General features: G+C 36.3%; 1 protein-coding gene across 11 annotated transcripts in view; it reads right to left on the reverse strand.

Annotated features, from left to right (window-relative positions):
* Positions 1-18,761, reverse strand: part of AGK (acylglycerol kinase) — a 148,235-nt gene that overhangs the window by 51,446 nt on the left and 78,028 nt on the right. For 9 of the 11 annotated variants that reach the window (XR_013524200.1, XR_013524199.1, XR_004728168.3 and 6 more), the window contains 3 exons: positions 16,658-16,737; positions 11,838-11,913; positions 1,940-2,032 (listed from right to left, as the gene is read on the reverse strand). Coding sequence is in view for 7 of the 11 variants with exons in the window: in XM_035254575.3 (XP_035110466.1) it covers positions 1,940-2,032; positions 11,838-11,913; positions 16,658-16,737 (249 nt within the window). In the remaining 4 variants the exon portion in view is untranslated. Of the gene's footprint in view, positions 1-1,939; positions 2,033-7,837; positions 11,914-16,657; positions 16,738-18,761 lie in introns of those variants that run through there. The other 2 variants (XM_078343617.1, XR_013524201.1) reach the window with 2 other exon arrangements.

Genomic DNA, 18,761 nt, shown 5'->3' on the forward strand with positions numbered 1-18,761 from the left:
TATGACTGTAATTATACCAAATAGACAATTTCTTTAAAAACATTTTGTACAGTAAACCTGACCCAGGTCTTCTCCCTTCAAGTTCCCCTGCCTCACTGAATTTCAGGAATAAATGGGGCTGTTGAGAGGTCTACTTCATTCTTTGTAGGCATGCTATCAATATTTTTCACACTTCATTAAAAAGCCATAAAAACAATTACAAAATCATTAGCATAGCCTTTTTAAAAGAAGCTTAGTAAGGCTCACGTAATTACTAAGTCAAACATAGGACAGTGCTATGTCTGCTGTTAGCTTCTGATCCTTGAATACTGGTAAAACAGACAAATGGGGACAACAGGCAATCAGGAATGAGGTATGAATGTGAATTATAGCATACAGGACTGAATAATTGATCAGTGAGTGGGATCACCTGCATTGGGCTCTTTAGGGGCTTCCAATGTGTAATGAATACACCAGTCTGCTGCATGGAAAAGAAGAGTACTTGCAGGGTAACATACTTACTGCCCTTAATGGACCAAAGTAAGCATTAAGGGTATTTTTATTAATACATTTTATTATTTAAAAGTAGTCCTAGGTTCACAGCAAAATTGAGAGGAATACAGAGATTTCCCATGTTCCCCTAGCCCCTACATGTGATGAACCTTGCCCCCCTTATCAACATCCTTCACCAGAATGGCACATTTGTTACAGTTGATGGACCTACATTGACACATTATTATCATCACCCAAAGTCCATAGTTTCCATTAGGGTTCGCTCTTGGTATTGAACATTCTGTGGGTTTCCACAAATGTATAACACCATGTATTCACCCCTACAGTATCATAATAAATAGTTTCTCTGCCCTACCAATCCTCTGTGCTCTGCCTATTCATCCCTTTCTTCAGTTTCTGGTAACCAATGATGTTTTCACTGTCTCCATAGTTTTGCCTTCTCCAGATATCAAATAGTTGGAATCACACAGTACATAGTCTTTTCAGAGTATCCTCTTTTACTTAGTAACATATATTTAGGTTTCCTCCATGTCTTTTCATGGCTTAATAGCTCACTTCCTTTTAGTGCTCAATAATACCTATTGTCTGAATGTACCACACTTTATTCATTCATTCACAACTAAAGAACATCTTGGTTGCTTCCAGGTTTTGGCAATTATGAATAACGCCGCTACATGTGCAATTGTGTGGACATAGGATTTCAACTCCTTTTGTAAATACCAAGGAGCAAGATTGCTGGACCATATGTTAACAGTGTGTTCAGTTTTGTAAGAAACCACCCAACTGTTCCAAAGTGGCTATACCAAAGTGGCATTCCTATCAACAATGAGAGTTCCTGTTGCTCCACATCCTTGCCAGCATTTGATGTTGTCAGTGTTCTGAAATTTTGGCCATTCTAATAGGTGCATAGTGGTATCTCATTGAGAACATGTAATAATAAAACCAAGGCAGATGCATACATCTTATCATATATACCTCTTCCTATAAATGTAGTATAATAATATATATAATGGAAAGAATATGAGAATGGATAGGTGAATCTGTATTTATTTATAAGAAACATACCTGAGACTCTGAAAAAAAAAAAAGAAACATATCTGATGGTTGAAACTATGATTTCATTACAAACAGGGCTACTTCATAAAAGTCTTCAAATATAATAAGATCATCCCACCCACCACCATTTAATCTCCTATGATATTCAATGTTATCAAACTTAAATATGATAATATAAAAATTCTTCTATGTGCTGGGTAGAGGTTTATAAAAAGCAATGAAATGGAAGTGCATGAAAAAAATTTAGCTATACTAGCTTCAGAAAGCAACAATCCTAAAACGATGAATTAAATAATTTATTTAAATTACAATTACTTTATATCATTACTCTAGGATTTAATTTCCATTTTTCTCACCTTCAAAACAGCTTCAAAGAGAAAAACAGTCATACCTCCTGCAGTGTCCCATCTCCTCCTGCAACAATGATCACATCTGTGTTTTCCATCAGTTCCAGGAGTTTCTTGGCTTGTCCCTCATAATCTGTCTGAAATACCAAGGAAGTCTTTGGTAAGTTTATCAGCCTAGTGCTACAAGGGTAAAGGTTTAAAAATGTGGGACATCTTTAAAGTTTTACATTGACTCTTTTAGTAAATTTCACATAATTGATAGACATAAAAAAATAGCTATCAAAGCAATTATGTACACCTGTTACAGTTTTACACTTTTAGAGCCATAGGGACCTCAGAAACTATCTAGTCAGCTCCTTACTTTAAAAATAAAATTCAAACCCAGTAATTTGTCTGTTACACAGCTAGCTAGTCAAAGGCCTCATTTCCAGTCCAGTGCAGATTCTATTACATCCTTTACAGGAAGTCAAGTGTACATGCAAATAGGGAGAAGCAGATGTAATGACAAGAGCACAGATGTCAGAGCCCAAGAGACCTAGATTAAATCTCAACTCTGCTACTTTTTAGTTCAGTGACCTTAAACTCTATGGATCTTAATTTCCTCATCACTGACATTATGTGTGTTGAGGGAGGGAATAATGAAAGCTTCTCTGTAAAACAGCTGTAAAGCAGTTGGTAAGGTAACTAACTGTTCATAACTGGTGTTGCACTAAATAAAAGGAGGTTATTATTGTTTTGTTAGGACTATACATAAAGAAATACAGGTATGATTCGAAGCAGTCACAAAACAATGCCTAAGCCTTACCATTTTTATTGACACCATTTGATCTCAGAAACATACACACTTAAATGAACCATTTAAGCCACCGATAATATGTAAAACCAAACACTAAATGTCAATAGACATAATGCAACTAATACTAAAATAGAAAACACTCCCTCCAATTGATATCACACTAGACATACTAATAGACAAAAATTCAATGTCGGATTTCAGATGGGGTAAAGCCCTGTGACATAGTAAAAAATATATATCTGGGCTGGGTGCGGTGGTCCACGCCTGTAATCCCAACACTTTGGGAGGCCAAGGCCAGTGGATCAAGAGGTTAAGAGTTTGAGACCAGCCTGACCAACATGGTGAAACCCCGTCTCTACTAAAAATACAAAAATTAGCCAGGTGTGGTGGTGCATGCCTGTAATCCCAGCTATTCAGGAGGCTAAAGCCAGAGAATCACTTGAACTTGGGAGGTGGAGGTTGCAGTGACCTCGGATCACACCACCGCACTCCAGCCTGGGCGACAAAGCGAGACTCTGTCTCAGGAAAAACAAAAAAATAGACAGATAGGTAGACAGATAGATAGATGTAGTCTTTGTCCTTGGTTCCTGGCACAGAGCTAAAATTCCTGAAATTTCCTGAGTGATAAAAAAAAGTCTTTCGTTATTCATGGCAAGCCCCTCTCAATCTTAACAGAGTTTGTGCTGATAGGTGACTGGTGGACCCCTGGATAGCTTCAAGATGGGAGCTGGTCATCAGGAGGGCCAGCAAGGTGATTAGAGGCTTGGAACTTTTAGCCCTACCCTTAACCTCCAGGGAAGAGTGAGGGGCCTGAGATTGAGATTACTCGCCAACGGGCCGATAATTTAATCAATCCTGCCTGCTTAAGGGAACCTTCCTAAGCAAGGGAGTGTGGAGAGCTTCCAGGCTGGAAGCAAACACCTCAATATGGAAGTGTTGAGAGGAGGCACACCTACAGACGAAGGGCATGGAAGCTCTGTGCCAATCCCTCTGCTCCCATACCTTGCCCTATGTATCTTTCCATTTGCTATTCCTGAGTACTATCCTTTACGACATACTGGTAAACATTAAGTGCTTTCCTGAGTCTGAGTTATTGAACCTGAGGAGGGAGTTGGGGAACCTTTGATTTGTAGCTGGCAAGTCAGAAGAACTGGTGACCATTTCCCCAGGATATGAGACTGGTGCCTGAAGTGTAGACAGTCTTGTGAAACTGAGCCCTTAACCCATGGAGTCTACACCAACTCCAGGTGTTGGAGTTGAGTTGAGCTGAGCTGAGCTGAATTGAATTGACCAGAATTGAAGTGCTGGACATCCAGCTACTGCAAGAAAAGACTCTAGCACCTGAGCCAGTAAGTCCTACATGACATTAATTTACAGTTAACACAGAGGAAAAAAGGAAGCCTCCCTAAAATACTACCATCTAATTTTATGATGAATAGTTCCACTTTTATTCTAAAATTATTGGGCTTTATAGTTATATATTCACAAATATTTGACTTTTAAACAATGTATATAGGTCAATCTGATTAAAAGGATGGTTTGTGAACACCCAGAAATAGGTGGTCATTAGGAATCAGGCTGCATTCTCACTAAGGCCAAGTGATTTCATACTGTCCTCATTTCCTTCTTTGACAGATCAGCTACATCAGTAGATCTTGGAAATTAGACAGACATATTACATCTGGTTTTTAGCAAGACTCCTGGCAAGTCACTTGATGATCTCCCTGTGGACAGGTGAAGAACTGTGGAAGCAACATGCTAGAATACAAGTAAGTGGAAGAGCTACCAATTCAATATCTATGTCCAAAATGTGATGCTCATTGGAATGATGTCAGATTGCTGGAAGATTCCTAGGACATTTCATTAAGGCTCCCCCTTCAGCCGTTTCTTAGGCAATACTTTATCGACAATGGACGTGAAAGGTAATTTACTAGATACACAAATGATACAAAGCTGACATTCGCCCCTCCTTACTTCTCTAATCTCATCCTCTTACTCTCACCCTTTCCTCATTTCACTCCAATCACGCTGGCTTCTTTATCATGCTTTAAACATGTCAAGTACACACATGCCTCGGGGCCTTTGGACATGCAGTATCACAGCTCGTGAAACTGTGATACTCCTTCCTCAAGCATCTCCATGACTAATTCATTTCCTTTAGGTGTCTGTTTGAAGTTCATCTTGTCAGACTTGCCTTCCTTGACCATCTGCACTAAAAGAACACCCCTATTAGCTTTTGTCTCTTTACCTTGCTTAATCTTTCTTCTTAGCACTCATCACCATCTCACAAATTATATGTTTATTTGTGCATTTGTTTCTCAGCTGCATTCTTGCTTTCAAGCCTTGAAATGTACATCTTTAAGGACAGATGTTTATTAAGGAACAAAATAAGGAGTTTATTTTGTTCAGACTATATCCCCAATACCTAGAATAAGGCTTAGCTCATACTGGGAACTAAATATTTGCAAAAACAAATTAATAAATGTAAATAGGTACATGAATAAAAGAATCAAAGTTTTAAAAGATCTTGACAGATCTGACAGACCATAATTTAAAATATTAATGGAGATCATATTAATATATTTGAGGCTCAGATCTTAGAAAAAAAATCCCAAATGCACTAAAAAAGCAAGGATAAAAATAGTGACCTAACAATTACCCACCTCCCATAAAAAAATCTAGACACTAACCTTACGCCTTTCACAAAAACTAACTCAAAATGGACCACAGGCCTAAAGGCAAAATGGAAAGCTATAAAATGTCTAGAAGATAACATAGGAGAGAATTTAAGTGATCTTGGGTTTGGTGATTGAGTTTTTAGATACATCACCAAAAGCCTGATCCATGAAAGAAAACAAAATTTGATAAAATGAAATTCAGTAAAATTTAAAACTTCTGCTATATAAAAAAAACACTATTATAAGAATCAAAAGACAAGCCACAGCCTGAGAGAGAATATATGCAAAATGCATAGCAAACAACTTGCATCTAAAATATACAAATAACTCTTAGAACTGAACAAAAAGAAACCAGCCCAATTAAAAGGGCAAAGATCTGAACAGACACCTCATCAAAGATCTACAGATGGATAATAAGCATATGGAAATATACTCAACATTATATGTCATTAGAGAATTGCAAAATAAAACAATAAGATATCATTATACATTTATTTCAATGGCTAAAATCCAAAACACTAACAATGACAAAGACTGACGAGGATATGGAACAACAGGAACTCTAGTTCACTGGTGGTAATAATACAAAATGGTACAGCCAATTACTGTAGCAGTTTCTTACAAAACCATAGTCTTACCATATTATCCAGTAGTAGCACTCCTAGGCATTTACCCAAATGAGTGGAAACCTTATTATGTCCACCCAAGAACCTGCACACTAATGTTTATAGCAACTTTATTCAAAGCTGCTAAAACTGGAAGCAACCAAGACTTTTTCAGTAGGTGAATGAATAAACTGCAGTACATTCAGACAATAGACTATTATTCAGCAAAGAAATGAGCTAACAAGCCATGAAAACATAATGGAGAAACCTAAACTGCATATTGGTAAGTGAAATAAATCAATCTGAAAAGGCTACCTACTGTATGATTCCAAAATGTTGGAATCATACAGTAGGTAGCTATTTAAAATAGCAATTTTTAAATTTGCTATTTAAAAAATAGCAAAAGTATGGTGACAGTAAAAACATCAGCCCTGGAGGGAAGGATGAATAGGTAGAGCAGAAGAGCAGCGAGAATTTTTAGGGCAGTGAAATTTATCTGTCTGATAATATAATGGTGAACACAATGCATTATGCATTTGTCTAAACCCATATAACTGTGCAACACAAAGAGCAAATGCAAATGAAACTATGGACTTGAGTTAATAATAATGCATCAATAATGGTTCATCAATTGTAGGAAAGGTACCACACTAATATGAGATGTTAATAATATGGGAAATTGTGGGCAGGGGAGAGAAGGAATACAGGTACTCTGTAATTTCTGCTGCATTCTTCCTTCAACCTAAAACTGCTCTAAAAAATAAAGTCCACTTTTTTATAAAGTGGCCTGATGGTACACAGCAAACAAGATAATGAGTTCAATATGACTCAAAAGCATGATATACCGACAACAACAAAAGAGTCTGAGCTTGGGCTGTTTGAAAGAATGGTGACCTTGCCTTACTCTTCCTTAGATAGCCCATACCTCATTTCTGGGCACTACTGGAGAATATTTAAGGGAACAATCAGGAAGGTGATAGATTTGAAACCATTAACTGCGTGAAGAAATTGGAAATGTTTAAACCACAGAAGGCTCAAGGGAGGGTCAGGATAACATTTTGCAGAAGACTATTTTGCAGAAGAAAGATTAAGCTTCTTTCACATGAACCAGTGGGATAGAACCAAGTCTGAAGTCAATGATTCTCAATCCAACTACACATTATAATCACTTGGGAATGAATAGACAAACAAATGAACAAGTGAATGAATGAATGAAATTATTTTATATATACAGACACATAGACTCCACTCCACATTAGTTATATCTAGGGAGTGAGACCTGGGTATAAGTTATATTTTTAAACATTTCCAGGGAATTAGATATTCAGCCAGAGTTGAAAACCACTGACCTATGTGTAAAAACTCTTGGGAAACAGATTTCTTTTCAAAATTAGGAAGAATATTCTAATAGTGCTATCCTAAGGTGAAATAGGGTGTCTTGGACGTTTCATGTCAAATGGGAGGCAAAGCCCAAGGTAGAAAGCACATGCCTTAGAGTTGACAGACCTGGGTTTACATGAGCTCTGTCACTACTAATTGTATAACGAAGCAGTTTTCTAGATGTTTATATCCTCAATTTCCTCATTCATAAAATAAAGATAACACTCAATTTAATTGGGCTGTATGTGATTTAAATAAAACCAGCTATGTGAAGAGCTACAATTCCATTTCTAACAGAATGGTAGACTACATACCCTGCCATTGAAATTTTTTTATATTATTTTTTATAGTTTTTATATTATTTTTGTTAACAATGCAGAACCACTGAAAATTATAGCTACTGAGTAAAATAATGAAAACATCTTTGATGCATCAATAAATGAGAATAAAGTACAGAGAACTAAATATAAAACTAGCACCTACGCAGTCAGTGTTTTGAGGGCGTCTAGTGAACCAGGTAGATCTGAATGTTGTTTTCAAAGTTTCACCAGGTTCTAGGAAAAGCAGACAAAAATCCCAGGACCTGCTCAAGATTAGTGAATCTAATATAGAACCACACCCCACTCTAAACCAGAACATAAAAGACTGTATGTGAACTTTAAAGGGAATAAAACCAAAGTTGCCTTACTCCTACTCCTAGCTGATTCCCAGGGTACTGCAAAGACACTTTCATGTTTTGAAATTTGGTGCTAAATGAAGGAAGAAACATCTTCCCTGAGAATCCACAACCTTAAGCTAGCCCTTACATAAGTAACCCAAATGTGTGCTCCCTGGGTAATCTGAAAAAATCTCAAGCTAAAAATTTTAAAAGTTCACAGAACTTTCTTATATGTATTATGCATCAAGAAAGACACAACATTCTGTGGTCCTCCTGCTAAGCTACATAATCTGAATCTAATCATGACAAAACAGTAGACAAACCCAAACTGAAGGACGTCCTACAAAAAAAAAAAAAAAAAAAAAAGACTTGAACTCTTCAAAAATGTGAAGGCCATGAAAGAAAAAATACTGAGAAACTTTTTTAGATGAAAGTTGCCTAAACAAACATCCACAACTAAATACAACATGTGATCCCAGATCAGATGCAGAACAAGAAAAAGTGTTTTTTCTTTTTTTATAAATGACATTCATGGAACAATGAACTTAATCTGAATTGTACAAATTAGATAATAGTATATCAATGTTAATTTCTTGATTTTGATAACTGTTCTGGCAGTTATATAACAGTGCCCTTATTTTTAAGATACAGATATTTAGAAATAAAAGAACATTATTTCTGCAACTTACTCTCAAGTAAGTCAGAAAATAGGTATATGTATATATATTCATACATACACACACACACATACATGAAAAGAGAGAGCATGTGTGAACAGGGTAAAATGTTAATACAGCAGCTGAGGAGTTTGGATGAAGTGATATGGAAATCTGTATCATTTCTGTACTTTTTTTTATAAGTTTGCGATTATTTAAAAATAAAAGTGAATCAAAAAGAAAACAAACCCTGTAGAGAGTAGTGGTTTCTACTGAGGCATAAAAAGCAAACATCAGTATTTCTATTTCTATTAATTTTTTAACTTCATCCTTTCAAATGTCTATTTTCTGTATATGTAATGTACATATTAGTACTTGCATATAATTGATAACTATCTTAAATTGGAAAAAATTATAAATACATGAGTCACAGGCATTTGAACATAGGTTAGGTAGTATAAGATGATATAAGAGAATTGTTACTTTTGCTAAGTATGAAAATGGCACTGTAGATAAATATAAACGTATCCTTATTTATTTAAAAATACATGTAAAAGTATTTAGGGATAAAATTAGAGGACGTCTATAACTGACTTCAGGGAACCCAGCTACCATGTGAAGATATCTAGTGGAGACCACATGAGCCAGAGGACAGCCAGCATCAACTTGAAGACATGTGAGTAAAGCCATCAAAGACCACCCTTCCTCAGCCATGCCACTAGGAGCCCAGGCGAGACTGCTGACCCATGGAATCATAAGCAGAAAAACAGTGAGGCAGTTTGTTCTGTAGCAATAGATAACTGGCATAGAAATAAGCCCAAATACATCAACAATTATGAGAAATGTTGGAATGAATTAAACAGTCAAGTCAAAAGATGAGAAAAACGGCCTTTACAATATCCTGCTTTCATCAACAATACATCTAAAATATCAGAATACAAAAAAGATGAAAGTAAAGGGATATAAAAATTATTCCAGGCAAAACTTAAAATCAGTAAGCTAGTATAACTTATCCATTATACCAGATAAGATAGACTATCACAAAAGGCAGTATTTGTGCTAAAAATAGTCATTCTATGACAGGGTCAAATGTAAGAAAATTGAAATAATCTGAAACTTTGGTGCATCTAATAACATAGCTCAAAATACAAAAGGCAAAAGTGGACAAATCTATGTAGTGAAATAGATAAATCCACAGATACAGTGGGAGATTTCCAACACCTCCTTCTTGATAATTTGTCTAGTTAAAACAGAAGAAAAAATCAGTAAGGACATAGAAGATTTGAACCCACACAATGAACAAACCTGACTTAATGAACATACATAGAACACAGTATCCAATAACTGACATATACTATTTTTAGGCATAGATACAACATTTATTGAAACAGAGCATGTGTTAGACCATAAAACAAATTTCAACAAACTTTAAAATACTAGAATTTTATAGACTACAGGTTTTTTTTTTGGCCAAAATGTAATTAAGTCTGAAATCATTAACAAAGACAATCAGAAAAACTTTAGATCTGGAAATTCAGAAACATGTCTCAGTAACTCATAGATCAAGCAAAAATCATAAGGAAAATTCAAAAATATTCAGAAATAAATGATAATAAAAATATCATTCATCAAAAAGCACAGGATGCAGCTGAAGCAGATTGGAATTTGTAGCTTTAAATACATACAGTAAGGAAGAAAGTCAACAACTAATGAAATAAGCATTGAAGTTAAAATGTCAGAAAAAGCAGAGCCAAAAATTTTTTTTAAAGTAGAATGAAGGAAACAGTAAAAAAACGATCAGAAACAAATGAAACATAAATGAGAGGATCAGTAAGCCACAAAATGGTTCCTGGCAAGGCCTAATTAAATTGACAAACCTCTCACAAGATTACTGAAGGAAAAACAAAAAGGGTACAAATAAGCAATATTGAGAATGAAAATGAGACATTATAGATGCTATAGAAATTTAAAAGGTAAATAGAAGATACTATGAACAACCTGATGTCAATTAACTTGAAAATTTAGATGAAACAAATGAATTCCTTGAAGAATTTATCTTACCAAAATTAAGTCAAGAAGAAATAAAACTTGAGTACTTCTTGAACTATTAAAGAAATTTAACATATGAATTTTAAAAAAAGATCAAAAGGGCTGGGCACAGTAGCTTACATCTGTAATCCCAGTACTCTGGGAGGCCAAGGCAGGAGGATCACTTGAGTCCAGGAGTTCGAGTCCAGCCTTGGCAATATAGTGAGATCCTGTCTTTATGTGTACACAGACACACACACACACACACACACACACACACACACTACACATTAAAAACAGAAAATCACCCATCAAGGAAAGGTCCAGATGGTTTTACCTGTGAGTTTCACCAATTATTGAAAAAACAAACATTAGTTTCACATACTAAGGTCTCTCATACCTGCCACATTACAGGTACTCAAATATATGTTAGTTTTCTTCCCCTTTCTCCTATCCCCAGAGGCAAACGACTGGAAAATCATGCCAGAAAAGTCGGAAAAGAGGGTTCAACACTGCATAGTAAACTAGACAAAATGATCCTTTTTGACTTCTCTGATTTACTGGAAGCATACAATATTAGAAACTGGTCAACCACAGTAAGAGTGGTTTTCACCATATACACACACGTATGTACTTACCCATACATATCTCATTTAAAATTCAACAAGTAGGGTCTTACATCTTCAGAAACAGTATAATTCCTTGTAATTTATGCTTGCCTCCTTTTCTTCTTAACTAAATCTCAGATTCTTCACCAGTGATAATTCCTTACTAGAGAGAAAAGGGTTTACCTGTTTGTGGAATTACTAAGAAATTAATTACTCAAACTTGAAGACTGTGTATTTTCAGGAAAAGAATTCTTACAGCTGTGACAATTTTCATCTTCCAAGAGATGTAATTCCACATCCCATCTCTCAGATGAAAGGTATCAAGTTCTCCAAGCCTCCCTCAATCCAATTCTGAAAATGAAAAGCTGACACTATTTGGAAAAAACAAAACTGCTTTTATCAATTGTCAGAACAGGTTATAACATTAATTTCTTTGCTTTTGTGACAAGCAATTTTTGCTAAGAGGCCAAGAGAAGAGGTTGTTATAAGAGGCAGCTGTTCGGGTGAAATAAACATTCTGGAGCCATCCTCACCTTAACAATAGTCACATCCATGCCGGATAAATGTAAAATCGGGGCAGCATTTTTTTCAAATAGATTCCTGGCTTTGCTGTAAACAAAGGAAAAAATACAAACATTTTAACACAGGTTATCAAGAGGAAGAACAAAAAGCCTTACAATCTTCTTTAGGGCAGAGTAAGAAAGACCATGAAATACAGGTTTCCTTTATTTGTTCAAGCACAGAAAGTTTAACAAGTAATGAGTTACTAAAAATGGGAGAATAGAACCTTTCACCCTGGGGCCTCTGAGAATTTGCTGTTTATCTAATGCAATAAGCTCTTATCCATTTGGGATACTTATAGTTCACGCTGTAGTTCCACTAGGGGAAGAACAGACACTAGATATGGTTCCATTCAGGCAACAATGCTTGATTCACTCAAGTATTCCTTGAGCACCTACTGTGTGATAGACACAGGTGGAGGAGCTAGGAATACAACATGACAAAGCAGACAAAACTACTAATTCACCAGAAGCTTGTCTGAAACTCCCAGGCACAGTCATGCCCTCTCTGTGCTCCCCTAGTACCTCATACACAACTCTGTTAGTGACTTTCACACTGTATGGTGATTAAATTTCCAAGACTGTTGTCAGCACTAGACTGGAAGCTTTGCAAAAATAAATACCAAATCTTATTAATCCTTGAATCCTCTGACCTCTAGGGTTGTGTATGGCACACTTAGAAAGTACTTACTAAGTATCTGATTAATTAATGCATAAACGAATGAATAAACCTGCTCCAAATATAGACATGTAAATTCTGAGGAAAAGGAAACAACATGGATGTCTTACAATAAGAGAAAAGACAGCCTTCAAAGCGTTTGCATATTTCACAAGTATTATGCATATCATTCTGACATTGAACTCTTATCCAATTCAGGTCAGAATTCAAAAACACAGCCTAGAAATTCAGGGATGCAGAAGTTGCAAAACAATCTCTCTCACCAATAGCACCGTCTCAAAGTCAAACCAATGTGAAAACATAACAATCTCTCTCACCAATGGCATAGTCTCAAAGTCAAACTAATGTTAAAACATAACAATTAGTTGACCTTTTACACAAATATTTCAACTATTACATAAGGAAAAACAAAATCTACTACTTTCAATCAATGTCAAACACCTAACTTTTATCCATAGTTACTCAGTCCTCTTTCTAAAAAAGATACTATTTCTAAACTGAAGATGTATCCTTTGACCTTAAGGATACTTTATACAAAACTTTAAGGATATTTTATAGAAGAGACATTTTATATTAAGCTACAAAGGTAGCTAATGAGGAGCATGCATAGTTATGCACAGGCCAAACTCAATATTCTTAAACTAAAAAGAACCACCAAATGATATATAGAACACAAAACATTTCTTATTTTGAACTAAAATAGAAATTGAGAGGCTTGCACAAATTTTCACAAGAACCATCCAAAAGGATATTTCAAATGGGACAGGAGCAGTGGCTCACGCCTGTAATCCCAGCACTTTGGGAGGCTGAGGCGGGTGGGTCATGAGGTCAGGAGATAAGACCATCCTGGCTAACATAGTGAAACCCTGTCTCCACTAAAAATACAAAAAATTAGCCAGGCGCAGTAGTACATGCCTGTAGTCTCAGCTACTTGGGTGGCTGAGGCAGGAGAATCGCTTGAACCCAAGAGGCAAAGGTTGCAGTAAGCTGAGATCACACTACTGTACTCCAGCGTGGGCGACAGAACGAGACTCCAAGAGCCTCCTCTGAGCGTATAACAAGCAAATGAAATATATTCTACCTTTCTACTGCTCTGAATGATTATTAGAATGAACATAAAAGGGTGAATGAAAATTTCTCCTTTCCAGCTCACCCTTTCTGGAGTTAACCCAACATTAAAGGAATGAGCTAGTGATACTGCAAACAGTTCTCCTTCCAGGGTTGCTTTCATTACTAGATTGATATGAAAGGATCCATTGGAAGTGGATCAGATCTATTTCCTAAAAGCAAAATTATGAAGAAGTCTCAATCTGCCATATTAATCACAAATCTGTGACCTCTGCTGAGTTAGTTTAAGAAATCAGGTTAGAACATTTGGGTCTTTATTCACATCTTTATATGATGTTCTAAGTTCAGAAAACCTTTAAAATAAAGGTGAAGACTTTTTCCCTTCTAATGTTCTAGATAAAAGATTGAAAGGCAAGTGTTACTAGTAAGAAATACATTATTTATTATATAATTAAGGGCGAGATAGCACCAAGGCTAAATAAAAACCTTAGGTACTTACAGCAACAGGCACATACACGAAATAATTACTCTTTTATGTATTATTTATTAATGCTAAACACACAGTTATCTTATTTCTTAAAGCTCTTATGTAGTTTTAAACCAGTACTACATAATAAAATAGCTACATGATAAATTATAAATTATGTGTCGGGGCAGAGCCATGATGACAAAAATAATGCAATTAAATAGTGAAAGCTTAAAAAAAAAAAAAAAAAGGGATGCCAGGGTTTCCTAGAAGCACGCAGGGATTCACCTTGTTAAAGGAGACAATGCCTTAAGAAAAGAGTTTCCTTCAGTGGCAGTATTTTAGCTTACTTTTATATAAAGGTATTATAGTTCTAAACAATAATCTACTTTTAAAAAAGCAAATACATTTACATGTAAAAAGAACCTAAAATTGCTTAGAAAAATTTGCTTATTAATTTTAAAAATGTAGATACTTCTTAGAAGCAGGAATTCAAAATAACTGGTTATTGCTTAAACAAATTGGCATAAGTTTCATCAGAAATTAGCAAGTTGTTAATTTATTAGGTCTCTAAAACTAGCCCATGCATGGTAAAGAGTAACAATTCAGCAGTTTATGAACTGGAAATAGTGCCTAATAAGCATTATCTCATTTAATACCAAAGGTCCCTATTCCACATAATCATTTTTAAAGTATGTACTTTTGCCTTTCTGATTTTACAGATGAGCAAATTGGGCATTTCAGAAGTAAATTAACTCCCACAATATAACAGGGCTAGTAAGCAGCAAAACAGTAAACAGACCAGGTTCCTCAAACTCCCATACCCACGCTGAGTTCTCTGTTATCTTCAGCCACAGGCCACCACTGACAATTTAATTATCTTGGGTATTTGGACTGTGTTATATCAGGACTTGCTGATTTGTTGCTATGATTTAGTACTGATATTAAACAAAAGTGATCAATAGGCATTATCACTGGTTTATTTATGGGGGAGGGAAGCCGCTCTAACAAAACCCGGTAGATATGATTTAGTTAGGCAGAACAGTCTGTTTAGACAATCTGAATTAAACAGCTGAATTACAAAGAAATAAAGCAGGATGTGTCCTCCTGTCTATGAAGTCACACTCACTGCCTCCCAAGAAACAAATAGAAAAACTGACATCAGATACCCTGTGTTTACTCGACAATATTATGCTTATCACTTATAATCCAGCCCAAAGCTTCTTGTTGTTGTTCTTATTACCTTAATGTTATCTGACTTTGATCTTATAGAATCCAATTTAGTACATATTTACTAATTTTCTTTTTCTTTTTTTTTTTTTTTGGAGACAGGGTCTCACTCTATCGTCCAGGCTGGACTGCAGTTGTATGATCATGGCTCACTGCAGCCTCAACCTCCCAGGCTTAGGTGATCCTCCCACCTCAGCCTCCCAAGTAACTGCAACTACAGGTAAATGCTACAACATCTGGCTAATTTTTGATTTTTTCTCCAGCTAATTTTTGTATTTTTGTAGAGACAGAGTTTCACCACGTTACCCAGGCTGGTCTCAAACTCCTGGGCTCAAGTGATCTGCCTACCTTGGGCTCCCAAAGTGCTGTGATTACAGGCATGAGCCACTGCACCCAGCTTACCAATTTTCTGATTCCCAAAAAGCAAAAAAGAATTGTTCTGGACATTAGGGACATTAAAAGATATTATTTTTTAACACCCAATCCTTTAATTCTGACTATTCTTTCAAAATAAATTTTTAATTATTTATTCTAAAGCCATCAAGGTCTTTGTATTCACGTTTTCAACTGAATTACAGTTGCATCTAACATTGTAAAAAAAATGTTTTGCCTATTTATTTTTTCTTAACAGACTTTGAGTACCCACACACCCACTCCCCACCCCTGCATACAGCCTCCCCACCTTTTTAGTGTGGTTCATTCATATATCAATGAACTGCCATGATCAAATCATTATATACCCAACTCTCAACTATTCTTCACACCTTAATTCCCACAATTTCCTCATATGACCTTCCCAGGCGGGCCAGACCAGTTACAGACTGTCCTGTGTCATAACAAAGCAATAACTAGGTCACTCCTATCTCCAGGCCCCTGCCCTATGGACCATTTCCTCAGTTGAGAAGAGTGAGTAGCCTTCTCCTGCCTGCTTCCTCTCGGGCCTAGCTCAAGGATCATCCCTTTTGGAAAGAACGTTTCTGATCTCCCAAGCCCACAGTATTCTTGGCCATCTCTGAACATCCTGTGGACAAAGATGGCCTAATGATTTACATCCTAGCAGTAGAGCAGTCACTCCCAGGGGGACTACATCCAAGCAAATAAGACATCTTTGTAGGTGTTAATCCTGGAATGATTATTAAACTTCAATTAGACAAGTTTGCTAAGCATCCATTAGCTTTATAGTTATTTCTCATTTAACTGTTATTTCTACATTACAAATGAATCTTATTGCTAGAAGAGTACTAAACCTAGTTCTTCCAATTCCACATAATCTCACTAGCTGCCTGACAGTCTGTGATGTCTTTCCCCCTTTGAAAAACCAAGTATCTAACAAGTCACAAATGGAACTACCCTTTGCAAGCTGCAGGATTGAGAAAAACAGTTGCCTTCTTCACTTGTGCATTGGGAGGAATGAGTTGATTGCCAAACACCTAAAAAAGAAAAAAAACAAAGTTTTCAGCAAAAGTTCAGTTATTTGGTAAATGTCACATGTATCCTTTCATTCCAAAAAGATTTACTTACAGCACATATGGTATCTTCCCTTGGGGGAAAAATGTTCTTTCATGATCTCATATTAACAAAAACACTATCAACAACAACAAAAAAGTAGCATTATTTAATGACGATAAGCTCTATTTTGTACTGGAATAAAAAATCCTGCTTTATCTACTAGAGGCAAATAACATTTATTTTCTGTATAAGATATGGCTAGGTTTATTATAAATATATCATTAGTAAGGCCATAGTCTGTCAGGAGAGAAGCTTAATCTTCGCGTCTTTAGCTTTCAGAGTACCATATTCTCCCCAACTCATCACTAAAACTTGTTCATGAGGAATCTTTGTGTTACCAGTTAATCTTCATATATTTATGCACATACAAAATAAACCTAACACTCTATTTGCCTTCTCTTCTTTGCAACCCTGTATGATAACTAAATAGCAGGAACTGGCAGGGGAAAAGAAATGTAACTAATATATACCAAGCACCTTTAATTTGACATTTTTTACACACATTATTCTTAGTTCTCAGAAACCAAGGTAGTATGAAATAATCTTAGTTTTCCAGATTAGAAAGTCCAGAATCAGGAAGATTAAGTTCCTGAAAGTTACAGAGTTGATAAATTACAAGCCTGGAATATACATCTTCTAACTCCAAAGCTAAAACTTTTACTCTCTAAGCTCTAAACAGAGGATCAAGAATGAGAATTAAGAGGCAGAGGACTAGATGTGAGGAGTCCAAATGAGCAATGAATGGGAATTCTTGTTATTATGTCTGAATTGGAAACGATGGTCAACAAAAAGAATAAGAAAAGGAAAGTACCAAAATGGGCAAAAATTGAGGTCTTCAATGGTGGGAGCAGGTCTGGGCCAAGAAAGCAGAATTCTAGTATGGAAGTACAAAGTAAAGACAGGAGGAAAAAAGATTATGCAAAGTTGTTTTCTTTTTTTTTTTTTTTTTTTTTGAGATGGAGTCTCTCTCTGTCACCCAGGCTGGAGTGCAGTAGTGTGATCTCGGCTCACTGCAACGTCCGCCTCCTGGGTTCAAGTGATTCTCCTGCCTCAGCCTCCTGAGTAGCAGGGATTACATGTGCCCACCACTGTGCCCAGCTAGTTTTTTTGTATTTGTAGTAGATGCGGGGTTTCACCATCTTGGCCAGACTGATCCTGAACTCCTGACTTTGTGATCCACCCTCCTTGACCTCCCAAAGTGCTGGGATTATAAGCATGAGCCACTGTGCCCAGCCACATAGATTTTTTATTGAATAACTTACTCTAAATCTGCCACCTCCCTGACAGTTCATTTTGGAGCCTTTCTTATCATTGTCTATTGCTTGCTTTAAAAACAAAGTTAGTTCGGTGGCTCACGCCTGTAATCCCAGCACTTTGAGAGGCCAAGGCGGGTGGATCACAAGGTCAAGAAATCGAGACCATCCTGGTCAACATGGTGAAACCCCGTCTCTACTAAAAATAGGAAAAATTAGCTGGGCATGGTGGCGCATGCCTGTAATCCCAGCTATTCAGGAGACTGAGGCAGGAGAATTGCCTGAACCCAGGAGGCGGAGGTTGTGGTGAGCCGAGATCGCGCCATTGCACTCCAGCCTGGGTAACAAGAGCGAAACTCCGTCTCAAAAAAAAAAAAAAAAAACGAAATTAGTTGTTTTTTCTTATGAAGCAGAGAAAAAGACTGAATCTTTGTAAGAAGTTTCTGGTATATTATAATTTCTATTCTGTTTTCATTCTTACTTAGACCTTAATATTTTGCTGTTAAATCTCCAAATATTGTAATTTTTTCTTTTTCTATCTATACTATTTCGGAATCAGGCAGAAATGACATCACTAACCAGGCTCTCTTGCCTACCAGATTCCATACCTATGCTAGTAAGATTATTCCTCCTTGCCCTGATTTCTTAGTGTCTAAAGTTTGTACCTACTTGCAACTCAAGTCTCAGATTCA

This window comes from Callithrix jacchus, chromosome 11, assembly GCF_049354715.1.
Source record: "Callithrix jacchus isolate 240 chromosome 11, calJac240_pri, whole genome shotgun sequence".
NCBI classification, from domain to species: domain Eukaryota; kingdom Metazoa; phylum Chordata; class Mammalia; order Primates; family Cebidae; genus Callithrix; species Callithrix jacchus.